Genomic DNA, 18952 nt, shown 5'->3' with positions numbered 1-18952 from the left:
AAAAATCAAGAAAATCTTTCAAGAAAAATACCCCCTTTTTGAAAATTTTCAAGAAAATATTTCAAGAAACCAAGAAAAGTAACCCCTTTTGGAATTATTTTTTTAAAAAAACAGAGACAACAACAGAGGAAGATGAAAAAAATGAGTAGAGTGAAACTAAAAGTACCTTAAAAAAACAGAAATTCAAGAAAATATATCAAGAAATCAAGAAAATTATAACCCCTTTTTGTAATTTTCTCAGTTAAGCTACATATGAGCTGTTTAAAGTAAGATAATTTTTTGGGTCTGTTAGTGTTTGTTAGGTTTTTTTATTTTTAAGAGAAGAATTTGCAAGAGATTTAAAAGATTTGTGGTGGATTTGTGAGAGTCAAGAAATGTTTCCCGTACTATGTTGCGTTAAAAATGATGTCGTGGAGGTTTACATCACGTAATTAAAGGATTAAGGAGACTAATTGACTATTATTGTTACTATGGATAAAGCTATATTTAAAAAAATTATTAGGATTTTTGTTTATATCTGATTGGTGACACTCCATTTGGATGATTATTACGTATTGTATTGTACTATAATTTTTAATGAATACAATATTTGAGTAGATTATATTGTTATTCGTCATTATATAATGTTACATATCAATAACTTGAACGATAAAGCTATAAGCAAAATAGGTAATGAGGGTAAACCTACTAAAAAAAAAGACAGGACAAAGAATAAAATAACGACTGTTACACAAAATAAGATTTTTCAGTTATATTACGATAAATTTAAATGATATGATACTATACAATTTAAGTAGCAATCAGAATAAAAATTGTAATTAAACTAACATTCTAACAGTATCTTACAGTACATTAATAACGATCATCCAAACAAGGTATTAGAGTAAGATTTTAAACAGATCTGAGAAATGATATTTAAGTGAATGTTAAAAAAAAAAAAAGATATTTAAGTGAATGTTAATAAGGTATTGTAACTCGTTAAGCAAGTTAGTTAGTAGAATTAAATTAATTAATCAGTGACATATTAGGTATTAGTGGCAAGGGTGAATCTAGCTACAAGTGTGAATTTGATAGCGTTCAATAATTTTGTACTCAATTTTTATATTTGTGTTAAGAAATTTATCATAGATCCATTTAAAAATCATAAGATCTTGAACTCATAATTTTAAGATCTTAGATCCGTCTTGATGGGTAATTTAAAAGTGGTATGTCTTTCTTTTTGTTTGTTGATTAAGTCGTTATTTTGGTTTGTTCTCGAGGTATATATTATATCTTTTTATATTTCAAAATAATTTAATTTTAAAATTTTCATTCAACGCCTAACACTGTACAAATATCAAGATAGGTTTAAGATTAGACGTTTCGAATAAAAGAATCAGAACTCGCTGATAGGAAAGACGAAGAAAAAAAAAGTAATGTCAAGAGCTCTACATATTGAGACTTTCCTTCTTGGTCTGGGAGGTAAGTTATGTAAGCGTATAACTCTTCTTAAATTATATTTGATCACGAATTATCAAAGAATCAATTAGTAATATGCATGTGCCAGATCTTTTATTTTATTTTACTTTCGTATCGAATTAAACTCCGTTAGATAAATTAAAATGGAAAGTGTTAATGATTAAACTCAAGAAGAGGCTTATCATAAAATTTACTTTAGACTAATAAATTTCACATTGAAACGAGAAGGAAATTAGTTAGGGGTAATATAAGAACATTTATGATTCAATTATTGAAGCTTTCTTTTAAGTTATAAAAATTCGAGTATTCAAAGTTTTGAGATTCAGATACTTAAAGATGAATTAAAGAGTTTAAAATTATATCAAATAATATCTTAACCGTTGAATCAGATTATCAGAAGCATGGACCATGCTGCATGGCCAACATGACTATTCAATCAACAAAAAAACTGGAAAAAATGGTCCATCACAAATAATAATACCTACTAAAGGGTAGGTCAACTAAATATAGAAACTAGTGTTTATTTGGTGAAATTGAGCTTGTAAAATGATCTTTATTTAAACACATTCTCCAACAATTTATTTGTTCAATATATACTTTACATGTCCCTTTAAAAATAATACTAATTGATATGAGTATTTTATTATAATATCTATATTAATTAATATGTATTAGGTCTTGAAGAATACATATATTAAATAAAACATGATTGGTTTTTTTGATCCTTTCATGATATGTTAAAAATGACAAGTAAAAATGAAAATCTATTTTTAGAATAGCCGATAAATAAAAATGAACATAGAAAATATATGGGGAGATTTTGTCTTTCAGTCTCTTTTCAAAATTTATGTGACACTATTTTTTTTAGTTTGTCTAAAAAAGAATGTTACATTTCTATAATTAAAATTATTTAAGTTTAGTATCTCTTCTTTTTTTTTATACTTAATAAGATGATTTACAGTCATACAAATATTTTAAGGTTTATTTTGAATTATATATTTTAAATATTTTTTAAAAAGTATTATGTCTAATCAAATGAGGTCACAGGAATTAAGAATGACGGAATAATAATTTGGCTTTTATTGGAAGGGTGGTAGTAGGCGGTGTGGTGTGTAGTGTTGGACTGTGCATTGGTAGGGCCAATTATTCCATCTTTATAGAAATTCAAACTTATTTTGTTAATTTTAATTTTAGCTTTTAGCTTTTCATACAATGAAAGGGAAAAGGAATGTAGGACCAATTAACATTTTAAAAGTCAATTATTTGAACTTCATATACTTGATTCTTTTGTGTGATTCTAAGAGTAATATAAAATAAAAGGAGATTTAGGGTGTATTTGGCATGGAGGAAAATATTTTCGAATGTTTTTTCATATTTTATTGATTAAAAATTTAAAAAATATTTAACAACGGAAAAGGAAAAACGAGTACCACAAATGGCATTTCGTTTTGATTGTGTCCTCCACATCCTGCAACACACCTCATCTTCAGCTTCAGCTTCACCTTCACCTTGTAGCTCCCATCCCCGTCTTCAAAAAAACATATATTTATCTTCGTACTGAACACACCTTAGGTGGTGCGTCTTCCCAAAAACAATATTTGTTTTCGTACCAAACAACACCTTAGGTAGTGCACATTTTCAGTATCTACATATCAAATTCCTATAATGGACTATGATGACTTTCCCGTCAAAGAAATATATATATATATATAAAAGAATGCTTTTAAAAATAGACTATTGGCCCTACCTGCACCGACTACTGTGATCACCATTCAATGAATTAATGCCAAAATATTAAAAGAAAACAAATTCTTTCTACTATAGAATATAAATATATGCTTTAAAGTAACAATTGTTGAAGAATGTGTTCTGCAGAAGCCCATTTCGTCACTTAAAAAAACTAGTTATTAGTTGACCTATTATTTGTGATAGACCAAAGGCCACGTGTATATATAGGGAAATACCATTTTCAAGTTTTGGAAATAAACCAAAAAAAAAGAAAAGGTGTGGTGTGGGGTGGGGTGAATGATTAGGATGGCAATATTTGTGGTTATGAACTTCTTAGTCCTTTTAAAAAAGTTATTATTAGAATTAAACTTGTCACGTCATTAATTCTTCCAAAAAATACAAAATCTGAGGAAAATGACCATGGAAGTGAAGTAGGTAAAGTAAGATGACATTTCGAAAAACAAAAGAAGTAGATGACTTCGATAGCCAATTACTATGAGTTGAGTGACCATTCGAGCAATCAACTCTAAAAGAACAATCAAAGTATTCTTTGAGACGACTAGCTTATCAATGAAAGAAAGTTAAAAAGAGTTGAGTTATGAACACATAATTACATAAGTGTCTATACAAACATACTTATAGGGGGAATATTTAGATGGCTTACTTATTGTATATACTGCATTCATTTGTTTAGATATATTCAAAGCTCCAGAAATATATACACAAGCAGAATATTTACAGAGTTTTAGTTCTTTGTACCTCACATAATGGCCTGGTGAAGAGACCTCAAATGGTTATAGCAATCGTCGCTGCTACTGAAGAATACCAAACAAACCCAGCAAACATGTTTTCCGCACTTGCACTCGATATGATTGCAGCCATCTACCTTCTCTATCGTGAATCCGCAAACAGGACATTTCTTCACATTCTCTTTCCCCTTGGCCCATTCCTCTAGAGAGAAATCCGGGTTGTCCTTGAACTCCTTGTACTTCTCGCATGAGATGTAGGGGTGATACTCCAGGTGGCAACTCGTACATGTCTCCACATAGCATGCACCACAGACAAAAGGTGCACCAACTTCTCCTGATTCAGTAACATGATAAACTGAAGGGCAGTCGGGGGAGGGGCAAAACCGGTAGCGACCCACACTTGCTGCTACAAATGCCCCTAAAGAAGCCCTGAAAAGTTCCTCCAACTTATCACTCGACAACAGAGACCTCAAATCAGAAACCAGAATATGTGCCCCACAACCTTTATGCATACAGCATAGCGGGAAACCTTCCCGGCTTCTGGTTGCAGACTCGCACTGCTCCAGCAAGCACGACCGACAGAAGGTGTGGGTACAACCTTCAAGTCTGTAAGCATCCTCCAGTTCACACAAGCAAATGGGGCAGTCAGTCTCATCGTCCATCATTTTACTTGGAAGACCACTTTGAGCAATTTCGGAAATTATCTCCTCAACTTTTTGCTTCATGTCTTTGGTACCTTTGATAGAGATGCAATGGCGCTTGGTGTTCAGAGAGAATTCTGCATTGGGCACCTTTAGTTTGAGACCACTAAGATCTGGTCCAAAACTCTGAACAACTCTTTTCATCAGGTCAAGAGGCAAAAGTCCTCCACGAAGATGCACTTCAAGTTGCTTGCTTTCATGTAGTGCCAGAAGGGAGTTAACAAACTTCCGCTCAGCCATCTCAATCTTGTCGGAGGAACCAAAGATTCTCACAGAAAGGCTATGCCTGTCAAAAAGAATATAGGTTCCTGTTTCCTGCTGAACCATCTTCATGATATTATTCCCTTCTCTAGAAAATAGAAGTTGAACAACAGTTAGAGAAATTCCCACATGATCCACAATCTTGCCTTTCATCAGTTGCTCCAATGGCCTTCTCAGTTCTGCCACAATCTTTGTAGCACTTGCAGATATTTTTACCCTATAAGAACCATTCTCATTTCTCTCCAGATTGCACTCCACACCTGCAAAACAATCGCAAAGTCTTCTCAGCAGTCAAGTACCACCTGATCAACTTGTCTCCAAAAATTTTCTACTGCTAAAAGTTTATTAAAAAAATTGTTTTAATAAACCTTGTTCTAATTATATCCTATATATTTCTGCATCACCATAATGTAACAGGACAGAAATGTAGAGAGGGTAATCCGTAGAATGCAAGAATGTTTTTTTCCAATAACCGTTTAGAATTTGACCAGACAAAAGGTTATTTCTCCGTACAAGGCAAGTAATCATCAGATCAACATCGAATCTGGGGGATAATTTCATTCTGTTCTAGGAAATAAGGAAACAAAAAAGTGACAGCAGCAATTTGGATCAGTGGAAGTAATGAGGTACACTTAACTCTGTCACCTAAATTAAATACTATATACGCCACTGCTCAATAGTTTATTTCCCACTTCGCCATGCCTTTTTAAAGAATCAATTCAGCAAAGATGATCATTAATTAAATTAAAATTTTCAAAACAAAAAATACACAAAAAAGAAATATATAATATAGAGAAGTTAAGATACCATTTCTTCGCTGGAGGCATAGGAGTAAAGAATCCAGCTGGTTCCTAATAACATGGTAAACAGGTGCAGGACAGGAAACAGAGCTGTGGAACTGTTGCTGACATCTTATCTTCTGCCAGGGAAGACATCCAGATAAAACCTTGCCATCAATATGCTCCAAAGCCTTAGCTGCTTCAAGATGAAAACTTCCATCAAACATGATAGACGCTCGCATGTAAGTGTCCTTTGGTTCTGGTTGGAAGACCTGAACACGAATAGACTGGACATTTTTAGGCATGAAGGGGGAGATTTCTCTCCTAAGTGCTTCTTCACAAGCTGCAACTGGAGGATTTTCCACAGCACTTCCTCTCACAAAGAAAAAATCTAGAATTTTCCCATCTGTTACTCCACTCAAAACCTCGAGTACCTCTGTCTCAGAATGATCGGTATTAAGTCCTGATATTACTATGCTGTCAGAGTACTTATTGCTTGGCTTTGAACGGATGGTGTTTCCACCTATCATTACGACAGAGAAATCTTTTACCATAAAACCAACATCATTTGGCTCACATTTTACAATAGCTACACCGTTACAGCATCTACGAGGCCAATTTACTCTAGTTCTGAGGACAGAGGAGAACTGCTTTTGATCATTACAAAATACACTCCTTGAAGGAACAACTTTTAGAAAGCCACCACTACATTCTACCTGATTCAACAACATAGCTTGTTTAGCAGCATCAGGGGAAAGAAATGTTACCCTGCCCCATCTGTTCTCCTCATTGTCGTGGCCAGTACCTGAGGACTTGTGCACTGCACAAATATCACCTGATGTGTTTCTCTCCAAAAACATCAGCAGTTCCTTATCATCAACTGCTTTTGTATTTGAATGAAATATGTCAACAGCCAAGATTCTCTTCTTAAGCTCCAAATGTTTAACAATTGCACCAGCTCCAAAGAGGGCAACTGAGGCCGATGCAGCCAATCCACCACTGAATAGGCATTTCTCCAAGCATTCATTCTGCAATAACTTGCTTTCATACTCTAGTGCATCATTCACTTGACCCAAAACACTCTCCATGTCACTGGATGAAGCATATAACAGAACCTCATTCTTACCAACATTAACTTGAATGCCAATCCTTTCATCCATATATTTAGTTCTAATGCGTGAAACAAGGTTATTGACACTACTGTTAGATTTTCCACAGAATCTTTTCAATAGCATGCTCCCGAAACCTGTCAAAACTTTTTTTTCCAGCTTTTGGGCATCCATCTCCAGAAAATTAAACAACGGGGAAGGACTAAGAGCAGAAAGAGAACTAAACTCAAATGCAGTAACACAGACCAGATACTCATTAGCTGCAGAAAGGATTTCACCAAACACTACCCAGGTTGGTCGTCGATCAAAATTTAACAGCGAACAGGACGGATGTAGTTGGATGTACTTTTCACTTAGTGCAACCTCATAACCTAATTGATCATATCCAGAATACATAGCAACATTCTCTGCAAGTGAAGAAAGTATTATTCTTTTCAAAGTTTCATCATGCTCGGTATGCATCTGAGGATCCCAACGCCAGTAGCTTGCAACAATGATATTAAGTTCGCTCTTAAGGCAAGCTTCCAGTTCTTGCACAGTCTCCTGGCATCTTCTCATGGATTTGGCATTGATGCTATTATCCCAACACCAGGCATTCTTTCCTTCCTTAGGCACAGCCTCCCATTCCTTGTAAACAGAAAGTAAAGTGAAGAGATCACCATTTGGATGGCAAAATTGCACCTTCAAGCAATCGGATTTTAGTTTGTCTCCTTCAGAACCAACCCTACAAAAGATGCTGCTGGAACTAGCCATAACAGCAGCAAGAACAACACCTTCTCTACTCAAATGTTGATTAAAACAACTGAGGATCAATTTGCCTAACCGAGGTTCAATACCCAACTTAATTATTTTGTGCCCTTCTATAGTTAATTCATAAGCATCGTCTTTTTTCCAAACAGCTCCTAACTGTACCAGATTTCTGGTGGCCATCTCAATAGCTTTAGGGCTAGGTGCGTCAACAAAATCAAAATCGTGCACATTCTTGATGCCCAAGGCAAGAATCCTCAGCACTGCAACACCAAGATGAACCTTGCGAATTTCAGGTTCCTGATGATGAGACATACCTTCAAAATCACTTTCTGAGTACAGTCGATAACATCTTCCTGGTCCAGTTCTCCCAGCACGGCCAGCCCGCTGCTTAGCTGAGCTCTGGCTGACATTGCATATCCTGAGAATACTCATGCAAGTGCCAGGCTCAAACCTGCTTTCTTTGACCATGCCAGAATCAACAACATATTTAACCCCTGGAATTGTCAATGATGTCTCAGCAACATTTGTAGTGAATATTACCTTTCTCTTTCCCGGATAGCTGAGAAAAACTCTATGCTGCTCTTCATAGGATAGTTTGCCATGTAAAGGTAAAGAAATAGCTGACAATGTTTGAAACTTCTCACAAGCCCACTCAACTTCAATCTGAGAAGTCAAGAAAGCTAGAATTGTTCCCTCTCCCTCGGTTTCATGGATTTCAGTCACCATCTTGACAACATCATACACATAGGAGGAGATTGGGCCAACACCAAGACATCCAGTGGATTCACACGGAACATATTCAACATCAACCGGAAAAGTTCTACCAGCCACTTGGAATGTTCCGCAGCCAAAGAAGTAATCCGCAAGCTGGGCTGCATCAGCTGTGGCAGACATAATAACAAGCCTCAGATCAAGCCTCTGAAGGAGAAGATTCTTTATCAATGCTAAAAGTAGATCAGTGTCTAGGCTTCTTTCATGTGCCTCATCAACTATGATACATGAAATCTTGGACAAATTCTTATCGACCATATAGTGCTGTAGAAGGCAATGATCCGTCATAAATACTACTTTTGAATCAAACTTATGACCAGATGAATATGATGGATAGCAGATGATAGAGGTATCTTCGTAACACCCTTCACTTTCCTGTTTCACCCTTTGTGCCAAAGAATTCGCAGCAAGTTTCCGAGGTTGAGTGCAAACTATAGACCCATTACCAGTTACCCCACAATCAGCAAGGAATTGAACTAATTGCGTACTTTTTCCTGATCCAGTTTCGCCAATTAAGACAGTCACCTAAAAGATGCAACCATCTAGATTATAATAGTAAATATAAAAGAAAAATAAAGAAAGAAGCTCAAACAATTTAACATAAATGACTGGTAAATAATTAATATTACACAAGTATGCTAGGAGCAATTGAAAGATCTTCGGAAATAAGGCATTCAACGGTCTAAAATATCCCTCTTCACAAGGTCAATATCAATAAGGCATTTGTGAAATTAAATGTTAGACTGGACAACAAGAATGAAGAGGGGAATAAAGAAAAATAAACACTTCTTCAGAACCCGCAAACAGCAAACAACAGCGATTCAACACAATTTAATAAATTTTCTTACTGAGTAATATAGCTACTCCACCTAATGTTCCAACCAAAATACTACAAAATCAACAATATCTTCATTTCAAATGGTAGCTCAAAATTTCCTATCAAAGAAATTGCTGGAAAAAAGTTTAAGATAATTATTACTCCCTCCGGTCCATATTAAGTGGTGCTTTTAGCTTGGACACACCCCTTAAGAAATTTACACACTCCTAAAAAGTAAAAATCATTTTTACTAACTTACCCTTAATTAAATAGTACCTATTTAAGACAGTTCCTTGGTAACATAAAAATTCACTTATCTAAACAGGGATAAATTTGAAAGGAAACAATTCACTTATCTACACAGGGGTAGATTTGAAAGGAAACAATTCATATCTTCTTGATAATGTGAAACACTACTTGTTTTGGACCAAAATGAAAAGGTAAAAGAACCACTTAATATGTCCCTGAGGGAGTACTATTAGAGACCTCCCCTCAGGTTTCTCTTTATAACACGGACCTCCTTCATGGTTTACAATATTACACTTAGCTAATTTATTTAGATTTTTATTGTAACAATTCCTCTAATTTATTATTATGAATATTAAGAAAGTAAAATTTGACTAATATACCCTTATTTGTATATTTTAAATTTAGTAGATGTTTTTAGAATTAAAAAACTAAATGAATTAGCAATTCGGCTGGCTCCTTACTCTGGGAACAATGTTGCCTTCCACATTATTCTTCTGGTGGAAACAGTGGAAAGAAAAACTTTTATAATGATGATGAAAGATCTAATGTTACTGAGAACAGATTTCCTTGGATTTGTTGGGTTCAGTTGTTCGCACAAAAAATTATCTGGATTGGAACTACAAAAGCATATACTGATAATATAGCCATTATGGTACCTAATCGGAACTTACCCGTTGACGGTTAGATAGGGTTACCAATGCCGATATCTGTTACCACTGAAAACAATAGCTTTTAAGTAAAATAAAAGGCTGCTGCTTCGGTTAGGGCTACCCCTTCTCACTGCTAACCTTTTCATCATTTCATGTGCATAAAGTTGTAATATCCACCTTGATAGTAGGAATTCTTCTCATATAGTAATGGCCTCTTCACAAAAATCAATTACTGGAGAGAAAACAACAAGAATGTGACATTCTGCATCTATGAATCCTCAGGCTTTTTCTTTGCAGAGTAATGGAGAGGACACGCCCTCACACAAGGTATAGTTGCTCTAAGGCATCCTCTATGTCACAAGTTTGTGTATTCTCGTAAATGCAAGGGGACGGGGAAGGGAGGGGACCGTTTGGTTGGTTTGAGTACACGTCTGCTCTCCCCGTACCCGGAAAAAAAAATAATCCGACCTGGTGCATGCACCAACATGAGCCTGTTTGGATGGGCTTATAACTTATAGCTTATAAGTCAAAACCATAAGTTAGGATTTCTAACTTATGACTTTCGACTTATTATTGTTATTTTGCCTTAAAAGCAAGTGTTTAAGAACACTTTTATATTTCAACCGAACACTACAAAACTGCTTAAAAGCACCTAAAATAAGCCAATCCAAACAGGCTCTATGCTAATTTACCATAGTTAATGGAACAGTTTAAGGATAAAAGTGAGGTAAGAACGCTGATAAACCAACCATGGTTAACTGATAAAACTTATCCACAAAACACATATCATGCACTTATTACTTTGGCTAATGAACTACGGTGCAAGTAAGTATTCCTGCTCCTACTATTCAACACAGTGATAACAACAAGATTTTTAAGTTTTATACATATTCAACAGGGTAATAATGGATCTACGTACACCAACAATGTAAAGATTTTTTTTTACACCATCAATGATTAAACTGCAAGTTAGTTATCATTTTTTACTTGGTTGCCAACTAATGCTTATACGGAGATTTACATGTAATCACCAACAAGTGACCTGATTGTCTAAACTCTAATGAGATTAAAAACATGAATAGATTGAGCACCTGTTGATAATGTATTTGCCTCAGTATCTGCTGCCGGAAAGCGAAAATTGGCAAGCCATCATCAAGCCTGCGACACTCCCTCATCATCAAACAATGAATTTTACTCCAATCAAACACTGTCCCAATCTTAAACACCCTTGAACCACCCTCCTCCTCCTTTAAACTCGTCTCCTCCAACTGTTGAATAATACATTCAATTCCTCTTTTAAACTCCTGTATCCTCTTCCGTATCAAATCACTCTCCTTCTCAAGACCTTCCCTTTTCTTCAGAAACTCATTACACACCCTCAAATTATTCCTATTCTTCAGTAATCTCGACAATTCACAAATTTCATCGCGCAACAATTCCAATTTTTTCTCCCACTTTTGTAACAATTCACCCTCTACTAACAACCCTTTCAACTCCTCCAAAAATACCATTTTTACCCTAGCTTTTAATTCATCCTCATCAGATGGAACCTCAACGTTTCGTTTAACCCATGGGGTAAACGAATGACTGCCTGAAAGCCTCATTCTCCATAATTTCACAATCACTTCAAGCGTTTCGCTCCATTGATCATACATCAGTGACCCAGAAAGGAACCCTTTGCTAAAAACAAACGAACTTCGAGGGGCAAACGGTAATTTCTCAATTAGATCATCTAATGCGTACCGGTTGATTCTCCGGTTACCGGAACGAAGCTGGATTACGAAATTCGGCGACTTGTGCGAATGTCCTGGCGGTCGATCAAGCTCGTAACTCGAAGAATAATAACCCGGACGACATGGCCGGTTATTTGACAGACGATAGCTGTGCTCGTGATACATCGCCGGAGCCGGGACTTGGCGATTGCAGGAGGAAGAATCATGCATTTTACTGTAGAAGGGTTTACAGAGTAGAGTCAGTGGAAAAAGTTTCTAGAAAAAAAAAAGTAAAGCATGAAAAAGAAAATGGTGAGAAGCCCTATGAGCTCCTTATTTCAAATTAGTCAAGTTTTAATATGAATATTATATAATCAATGTAGGAAAATGATAAATATACATTTAGAACTCTAGATGTGATGTATTCACATTAAAAAAAAAATGACGTATTTATATTGTCATTAATATAAAGCATGATTACTCTTGATTGAAACTGGATAGAGAAACCTAGACAGATAAAAAGTCGAGAGCAAGAAGGGACATGGACAATAAAATTGACGAAAAGCAAGGAGCAAAGGTTGATATCTTAAAAGTTTTTATTCACAACCTCAATATACCATATCTAGGTGAAGCGTAACAAGAAAAAATTTTAAAATATCCAGAAAGCTATAAAAACATAATAAAAGAGATTGTTATTCAATTACACATCAGAGGGAACCATCAAGCAAAATGGAAGAGCATATTAAGACATTTGAGTAGTTATCTTACCTAGATAATTTTCTAATCTAGCCTATACAAAAAAAGGTAAACCTTGAGGACTAGTTCTGGAGTTTAAAGAAGTAGCAGTTTTGTAATTACACACTTGATTGAATGAAAATATTACTTTTCGACCAAAAATAAATAATATCATGTAACCTTTAAAAAATTACCTTATCCACTTTTTTTTTTATCTCTTCAGGCCCGACTTAATTGAAAAAATCGATGTTCATGTGATAATGAACTTGAATACTCCTTTATTAAAAAAGTATTCATATGACAATTTGCATTCATAACAAATAATTTTGTTATTTGTTATTTGTTACTTTGCCTTATCATTGACAATTGCAATTTACGTATTAGACCTCTTGAATGAGTTTGTTTATGAAACCAACTTAAATCACGATAAGATGTTTAGATGGTCACAAGTAAAAGTTAAGGTGTTCAACTATTAGTGAAATCAAAGTTTTATCTAAATAAAAAAAATGAAAAAATACGGATAAAAATAAGATTTCATGCACTCAAAAATGACTTTGAGATACATAATTTGTTACATCAGATACTTGTGCTTAAGAGGCACATTGTAATTAAGTTAAGGTGTCCAGAACTCCAGATGATCACCAGATAAATTTAAGTATCAAACGGATAGTTAACACAAAATTTACCAAAAATAAAATATGAGGAGGTTAAAAAAAAAATCAACTAAATATCAGGTTTTGTCATGGGCACACTTATATATATAATTGATAAAAATGATGTAAGCATTAGTTCTTGCTTAGATAAAGTCGTGAATATAGGAAATCTTCACCTATGGTTCTTTTTAGAGATCATGCAAAAACAATTATATTTGAATTTGGTTAAATGTATTATATTTTGGAATTAAAACAAAATCATATTATATTAATTTTTTTTTATATTTTATATTAAAAGTAGGAATGTTTTATGTTCAAATTTGAATTACGAAAATGCCCTTTATTAATATTATTAATTCAAAAATGCCTTTTACCAACTTATAAAATTATTTTTAATTCAAAAATGCCTTTTACCAACTTTTAAAATTATCTTTAATTCAAAACTGCCTTCTACCAACTTTTAAAATTAAAGCAATAATTATGATTAAACTACACTTGATACATGATTAGATGTTACAATTTACCATTTTCCATTCCTCAATGAGCTTTAATTGTTAATCCAAAATATCCTTTTTAAAAGTTGAACAACAAAACTATCCTTTATTTAAAGTAAAACAATTCTACGTATTTTCCCCGGATGAATCAATTAAGAATATTTTTTTATTGCAGACTATCATGGTCACTTTAAATTTGTGCTTAGAAAAACATTGCAATGGTTAATGAATTTCTATTAAAATGTCAAATAATCGTTGTACTAATTGAAAGGCTTTTTAAATCATACGTTGCAAAATTAGACTATTTGCTTTCAGATGAATATCAATAGGGTATCAAATTTAATAATGTTCTTATTAAATGATAAATAAATGTTGAAGTAAACAATTATGCCTTTTCACTTCTTGTGAACGTTGCAATTTTTGGTTTTTGTTAAATTATCAAATTAAATAGATGATAAATTATCTTATACTTATACGTCAAAAATATGATCATCACTGGAAACTATAACAGAGGAACAATGTAAATGTACCAGGTACGTTCATTCTTCTGCTAAACTATTTTTAATACAAGTTTATTAATAGATTTATAATATTAAAAATTAAAATATATTATAAGATTCTCCAAATAAATTAGAACGGATTGATATTGCAATCTTTCTTTTCCCTCTTTGGAACAACGTTTGATGTGTTGTGTATGTGTAATGTATATGCGAGTTACTTGTTGGTAAATTTCTCTTTTGCATTTCATCATCTTATAATATTTATGTAATTTTTTAATTTATTTATCAATTATTTATTAATGTATTGGTTTGTTTAACTTTTTTTTTTTTCACTTTGTCTGATATGATGACATGTAAATTTTATTACTTTTCATGTTAATTGATTTGATATAAGGAATATTTTTTCTTTAACTTTCATTCTATACATTTTCTTTTCATAATTTCTTTTTAGTTTGTAATTTTCTAATAAATTAATACATATAAAGAACATGTAAGGGTGGATGGAGATTCTTATTATATATTGTCCAATTGTTGATGGGACTATACCAACTCGAGAGATGAATTTTGCGGACACAATCAGATAAAAGTATTAGCGTATTATCAACATCAGTTTGATTTATAAATTTTATATAATAGACAGGGCGAGACATGCCACACATGTTTCCAGGACTAATAAAAATAAAAATATTAAAGTAGATTTTAAAAAGATTTTTAAAAAATGTGAAATTACACATATCAGCGTGCGTGTAGCACGTTTTTATTTCTTCTAAGAAAATCTTAAAATTTCTTCCTGTTTGTGCAAATTAATTAGTGAATGTGTTTGTGATTTATTTTCTTTTGTGTAACACATCCTTACAAACTTGATTTGAAAGCTATTGACTTGCTCTGAACAATATAAAATATAATGAAAATTGATAGCAACATTTCTTCTTCAATTTCTATTATGACTTCTATTTCATTTTGTGAAACACAACCCTACTAGTGTTTTGGTATTAAAACCCAACACTATATATAGTGTAGTAACTTGATCGTTGGAAATACCACACACAAATTAATCCCCTACAAACATTCTATATCATATGGAGAAGCACATTTTCTTATTGATTCTTCTATTTTTTATTCAATTTTCTGTATCATTTGCTACCTAAAATGAGACAGACCAACAAGCTCTACTAGCTTTCAAAAATCTTATTACAACTCCCAATCATTTTTTGGCCAATAATTGGACCAAAAAAACTTCTTTTTGCTTTTGGTTCGGCGTCACTTGCAGTCCAAAAAGGCAAAGGGTTGTAGCCTTGACTCTTCCTAATTTGCAACTTCAAGGCACAATTTCCCCATCTTTGGCTAATTTGTCCTTCCTTAATGTTCTCAACCTCAAGAACAACAACTTCCATGGTGGCATCCCTTATTACATTGGCCACATGCCTCGCTTGCGAGTGATTGATGTTAAAAACAATCAGCTCAACGGAAGTATACCAACAAGTCTATTTCAAAACCGGAGAGTTCAAGTTAATTTTCATTGGACTTTTCAATGAACTCAGTGGTGAAATGTGGAGAGGGCCATGGTATGTACCCGAACACAGAGTCTTAAATCTCACCAACAACAGCCTCACAGGTATGATCCCTCCTTCTGTTGGAAATGCCACAAAAATGATGAACTTCAGTTTGTCTGGGAATAGATTCAGCGGCAACATTCCTAAGGAGGTCGGTAATCTGCAGATTTGTACTTGACTGATAATCAATTAACAGGTTCCATTCCAGCAGCACTGTTTAATATCTCGTCACTACTTTCCATACATCTGCGATACAATAGACTTTCTGGTCCTCTCTTGCTAGATGAAGGGAATATTGTGTCAAATCTGAAGTTTTTAAGTATATCTAACAACCAAATTTCTGGCTGCATTCCTTCCACCATATGTCAACTCACAGAGCTCAAATGGTTGTCTTTATCTTTCAACAACATAACTGGAGACATACCCAAAAATATTGATTGTTTATCTAAGCTCGAGGGGTTCTATATTGGCGATAATCCACGTTTGACAATAATTCTAATCTTATTGGTCAAATTCCAGAGGCTATTTTCAACATATCTTCTTTCGAAACGATTGATTTCAGTTTCAATAACCTCTCGGGGAGAATTCCAACCACTACAGGTCTTCATCTTCCGAACCTTAAAGGACTTAACTTGGGATTCATTCAGCTCGAAGGAGAAATTCCATTGTTCATAACAAATGCTTCCAAGCTTGAGATATTGGGGCTAGAAAATAACTATCTGACAGGAACTATTCCTACTAATTTGGGAAATCTTCATGAGCTGCGATATCTGATCCTACATGATAATCAACTTACCAATGAACCAAGAGAGCATGAGTTGCGATTCTTCAATTCTTTGGCGGACTGTAGAATGTTGCGATATCTACAAGTGGGTAACAATCCATTGAATGGCACTCTGCCCAATTCAATTGGGAATCTTTCATCTACTATTGAAAACTTTAATATAGTAGATGCACACATCAATGGCCTCATCCCCACAAGTATAGGCAACATGAGCGGTCTTACAGTCCTAAGCCTTGGAGGAAACAACTTGATGGGAAATATTCCTCCTGAGATTGGTAAGCTTAAACAACTCCAAGGTCTGTATCTACGTTACAATAAATTGCAGGGACATATTTCTGAGGCAGTATGCAATTTATCTAATTTGGTTCAATTATATCTGGAACATAATGAGCTCATTGGAGTGATCCCAGAATGTATAGTGAAGGTCAAGAGGGGGTGAATTAAAATTTCCTTTAGTCCACTTCCTGTAATGGTCAGTCGACTCACCTGCATGTTAGAAGAATAAATAAACAATAATAATAACTTGCAGTAAGTAAATAACACAGAGTGTTTTTATACTGGTTCGGATCACCGATGTGGTGCCTAGTCCAGTCCCCTTGGGTTACAAGGGTTTCCTTAGGAGCTTGTTGAGAACTTGGGTGTTACATAATGTTACAATTAAGATCCCCGTCTAATATGCAAATCAGATCTTCTTCTTCGACACAACCTCTATGGCCAAATTCCATTATCCATTGTCAACTTGATAAGCTTGGAATTCTTGGATTTGTCTTCAAATGCATTGTCAGGTACTATTCCTAAGTCATTGGAAAAACTCTCTTACCTTGAAAGCATTAATGTTTCATTTAATGATTTAGAAGGTGTAATACCGAGTGGTGGTGTGTTTGCAAATTCCACTCTGCGATCATTTCTTGGTAACAAAGGTCTTTGCGGAATGCACATATTTGGGATTCCTGCTTGTGCTATCAATAATCCTGGAAAACAATCAAAGCTTAAGAAGGTTGTGATAAAAATTGTTACTCCAGTGGTTATTTCATCTTTTATGATATTCTTGTTCATTTCAATTTGGATAATGAAACGACAGAAGAAAGGGAAGTCCAAAGATGTGGAGAAGGTACTGCAGATCAAAACTCATCAATTAGTTTCTTATCACGAGATTCAACAAGCAACAAATAATTTTGATGATAAATCAAATTTAATTGGTGAGGGAAGCTCTGGCTCTGTGTACAAAGGCATTTTATCTAGTGGAACTGTAGTGGCCATAAAGGTTCTGGATTTGGAAAATGAGCAAGTATGCAAGAGGTTTGATACCGAATGCAAAGTGATGAGAAATGTTAGACACAGAAATCTTGTTCCAGTGATCACTACATGTTCTAGTGACTATATAAGAGGCTTTGTTATGCCAATTATGCCCAATGGAAGTCTTGAGAATTGGCTGTACAAAGAAGATCGCCACTTGAACCTTCATCAAAGAGTAACTGTAATGCTTGATGCAGCTATGGCAGTTGAATATCTACATCATTGTCATGTTGCTCCAATAGTTCATTGCGACCTAAAGCCAGCCAACGTTCTTTTGGATGAAGATATGGTGGCTCATGTTGGTGATTTTGGAATCTCTAAAATTTTAGCTATAAGCAAGTCCATGGCCTATACCGAGACATTGGGTACTCTTGGATACATTGCACCAGGTATAAAAAATCTACCCTCTTTGATTTTCTCTTATCATAATTAAACCTCTCTAAATTCTACAAGTAAGAAAAAGCAAGGATTTATTTATGCAGAATTATTGTTGTATTTCAATTGAGTAACTTTTCTTCAATTCTTTTCTAAGAATATGGCTCGGAGGGAATAGTGTCCGCTAGTGGTGATGTTTATAGTTATGGCATTATGTTGATGGAGGTTTTGACCAAAAGACGGCCAACAGATGAAGATATATGCAATGAAAATCTTGACCTGAGGAAATGGATAACACAATCATTTTCAGGGAGTATGATGGATGTTGTGGATGCTAATCTTTTTTCTGAGGAAGAACAAATTACTTGTAAAAGTGAAATGTGCATAGCCTCCATGATAGAATTGGCTTTAGACTGCACAAAGAAAATGCCAGAATCAAGAGTAACCATGAAAGAAGTAGTCAAGAGGCTTAACAAAATCAAGAACACATTTTTGGAAATGTAGAAGTGATCAGCATCTCTTTCTGATCTGCAAGTTAACTTGTTGCTTTTTGTTTACTGGTTTCTTTAGTAAAGGCGTATGTACTACTCGAAGTCATGTATTGTTTATACTTTAGAGTGTTGCATTTTGGAGAAGAAAGGCATTGTTCCGAGGAAGTGGTAATATATCATCTCTTTATAGGTTGGTTGGTGCAATTGATTTTTTAGATTATTTTCTATAAATTTCGCTCACTTGTTCGGAATTGAGACGTAATTATTATTATTGTTTGAATATTCTGCTCTCAGATATTGCAATATTAATTTATGATCAATGCAAGTTGTGATGTGG

The 18952-nt window shown here is 34.2% G+C and overlaps 2 protein-coding genes across 2 annotated transcripts; one reads left to right on the top strand and one right to left on the bottom strand.

Moving 5' to 3' along the window:
• Positions 1–3739: 3739 nt before the first annotated feature.
• On the bottom strand, positions 3740–12072 carry LOC102589433 (putative uncharacterized protein At4g01020, chloroplastic). The gene is made up of 3 exons (XM_006346681.2): positions 11114–12072; positions 5705–8831; positions 3740–5157 (listed from the first exon to the last, which is right to left on the bottom strand). The coding sequence occupies exons 1-3, from the start codon at positions 11963–11965 to the stop codon at positions 3947–3949; spliced, it is 5190 nt and encodes a 1729-aa protein (XP_006346743.1). The 5' UTR covers positions 11966–12072; the 3' UTR covers positions 3740–3946.
• A 3592-nt stretch (positions 12073–15664) lies between these two features.
• Positions 15665–18638, top strand: LOC107060481 (LRR receptor-like serine/threonine-protein kinase EFR). The gene is made up of 5 exons (XM_015308447.1): positions 15665–15824; positions 15866–15988; positions 16189–16749; positions 17239–18138; positions 18282–18638. The coding sequence occupies exons 1-5, from the start codon at positions 15665–15667 to the stop codon at positions 18626–18628; spliced, it is 2091 nt and encodes a 696-aa protein (XP_015163933.1). The 3' UTR covers positions 18629–18638.
• The last annotated feature ends 314 nt before the right edge of the window (positions 18639–18952 follow it).

The sequence above is a fragment of the Solanum tuberosum genome, unplaced genomic scaffold (genome assembly GCF_000226075.1).
Source record: "Solanum tuberosum cultivar DM 1-3 516 R44 unplaced genomic scaffold, SolTub_3.0 scf00086, whole genome shotgun sequence".
In the NCBI taxonomy this organism is placed as follows: Eukaryota; Viridiplantae; Streptophyta; class Magnoliopsida; order Solanales; family Solanaceae; genus Solanum; species Solanum tuberosum.
The sequence above is the reverse complement of the archived record's forward strand: the minus strand, read 5'-3'. Positions and strand labels throughout refer to the sequence as shown.

Bases quoted from the DNA above. Each gene is read 5' to 3' on its own strand.
- LOC102589433 (XM_006346681.2), bottom strand. From the start codon at position 11,965: ATGCATGATTCTTCCTCCTGCAATCGCCAAGTCCCGGCTCCGGCGATG. The intron at 8,832-11,113 runs GTGCTCAATCTA...TGCATCTTTTAG, and splicing joins GGCAAATACATTATCAACAG to GTGACTGTCTTAATTGGCGA. The intron at 5,158-5,704 runs GTATCTTAACTT...ATTGTTTTGCAG, and splicing joins ATGCCTCCAGCGAAGAAATG to GTGTGGAGTGCAATCTGGAG.
- LOC107060481 (XM_015308447.1), top strand. From the start codon at position 15,665: ATGTGGAGAGGGCCATGGTATGTACCCGAACACAGAGTCTTAAATCTC. The intron at 16,750-17,238 runs GTCTGTATCTAC...ATGCATTGTCAG, and splicing joins TAAGCTTAAACAACTCCAAG to GTACTATTCCTAAGTCATTG. The intron at 18,139-18,281 runs GTATAAAAAATC...TTCTTTTCTAAG, and splicing joins TCTTGGATACATTGCACCAG to AATATGGCTCGGAGGGAATA.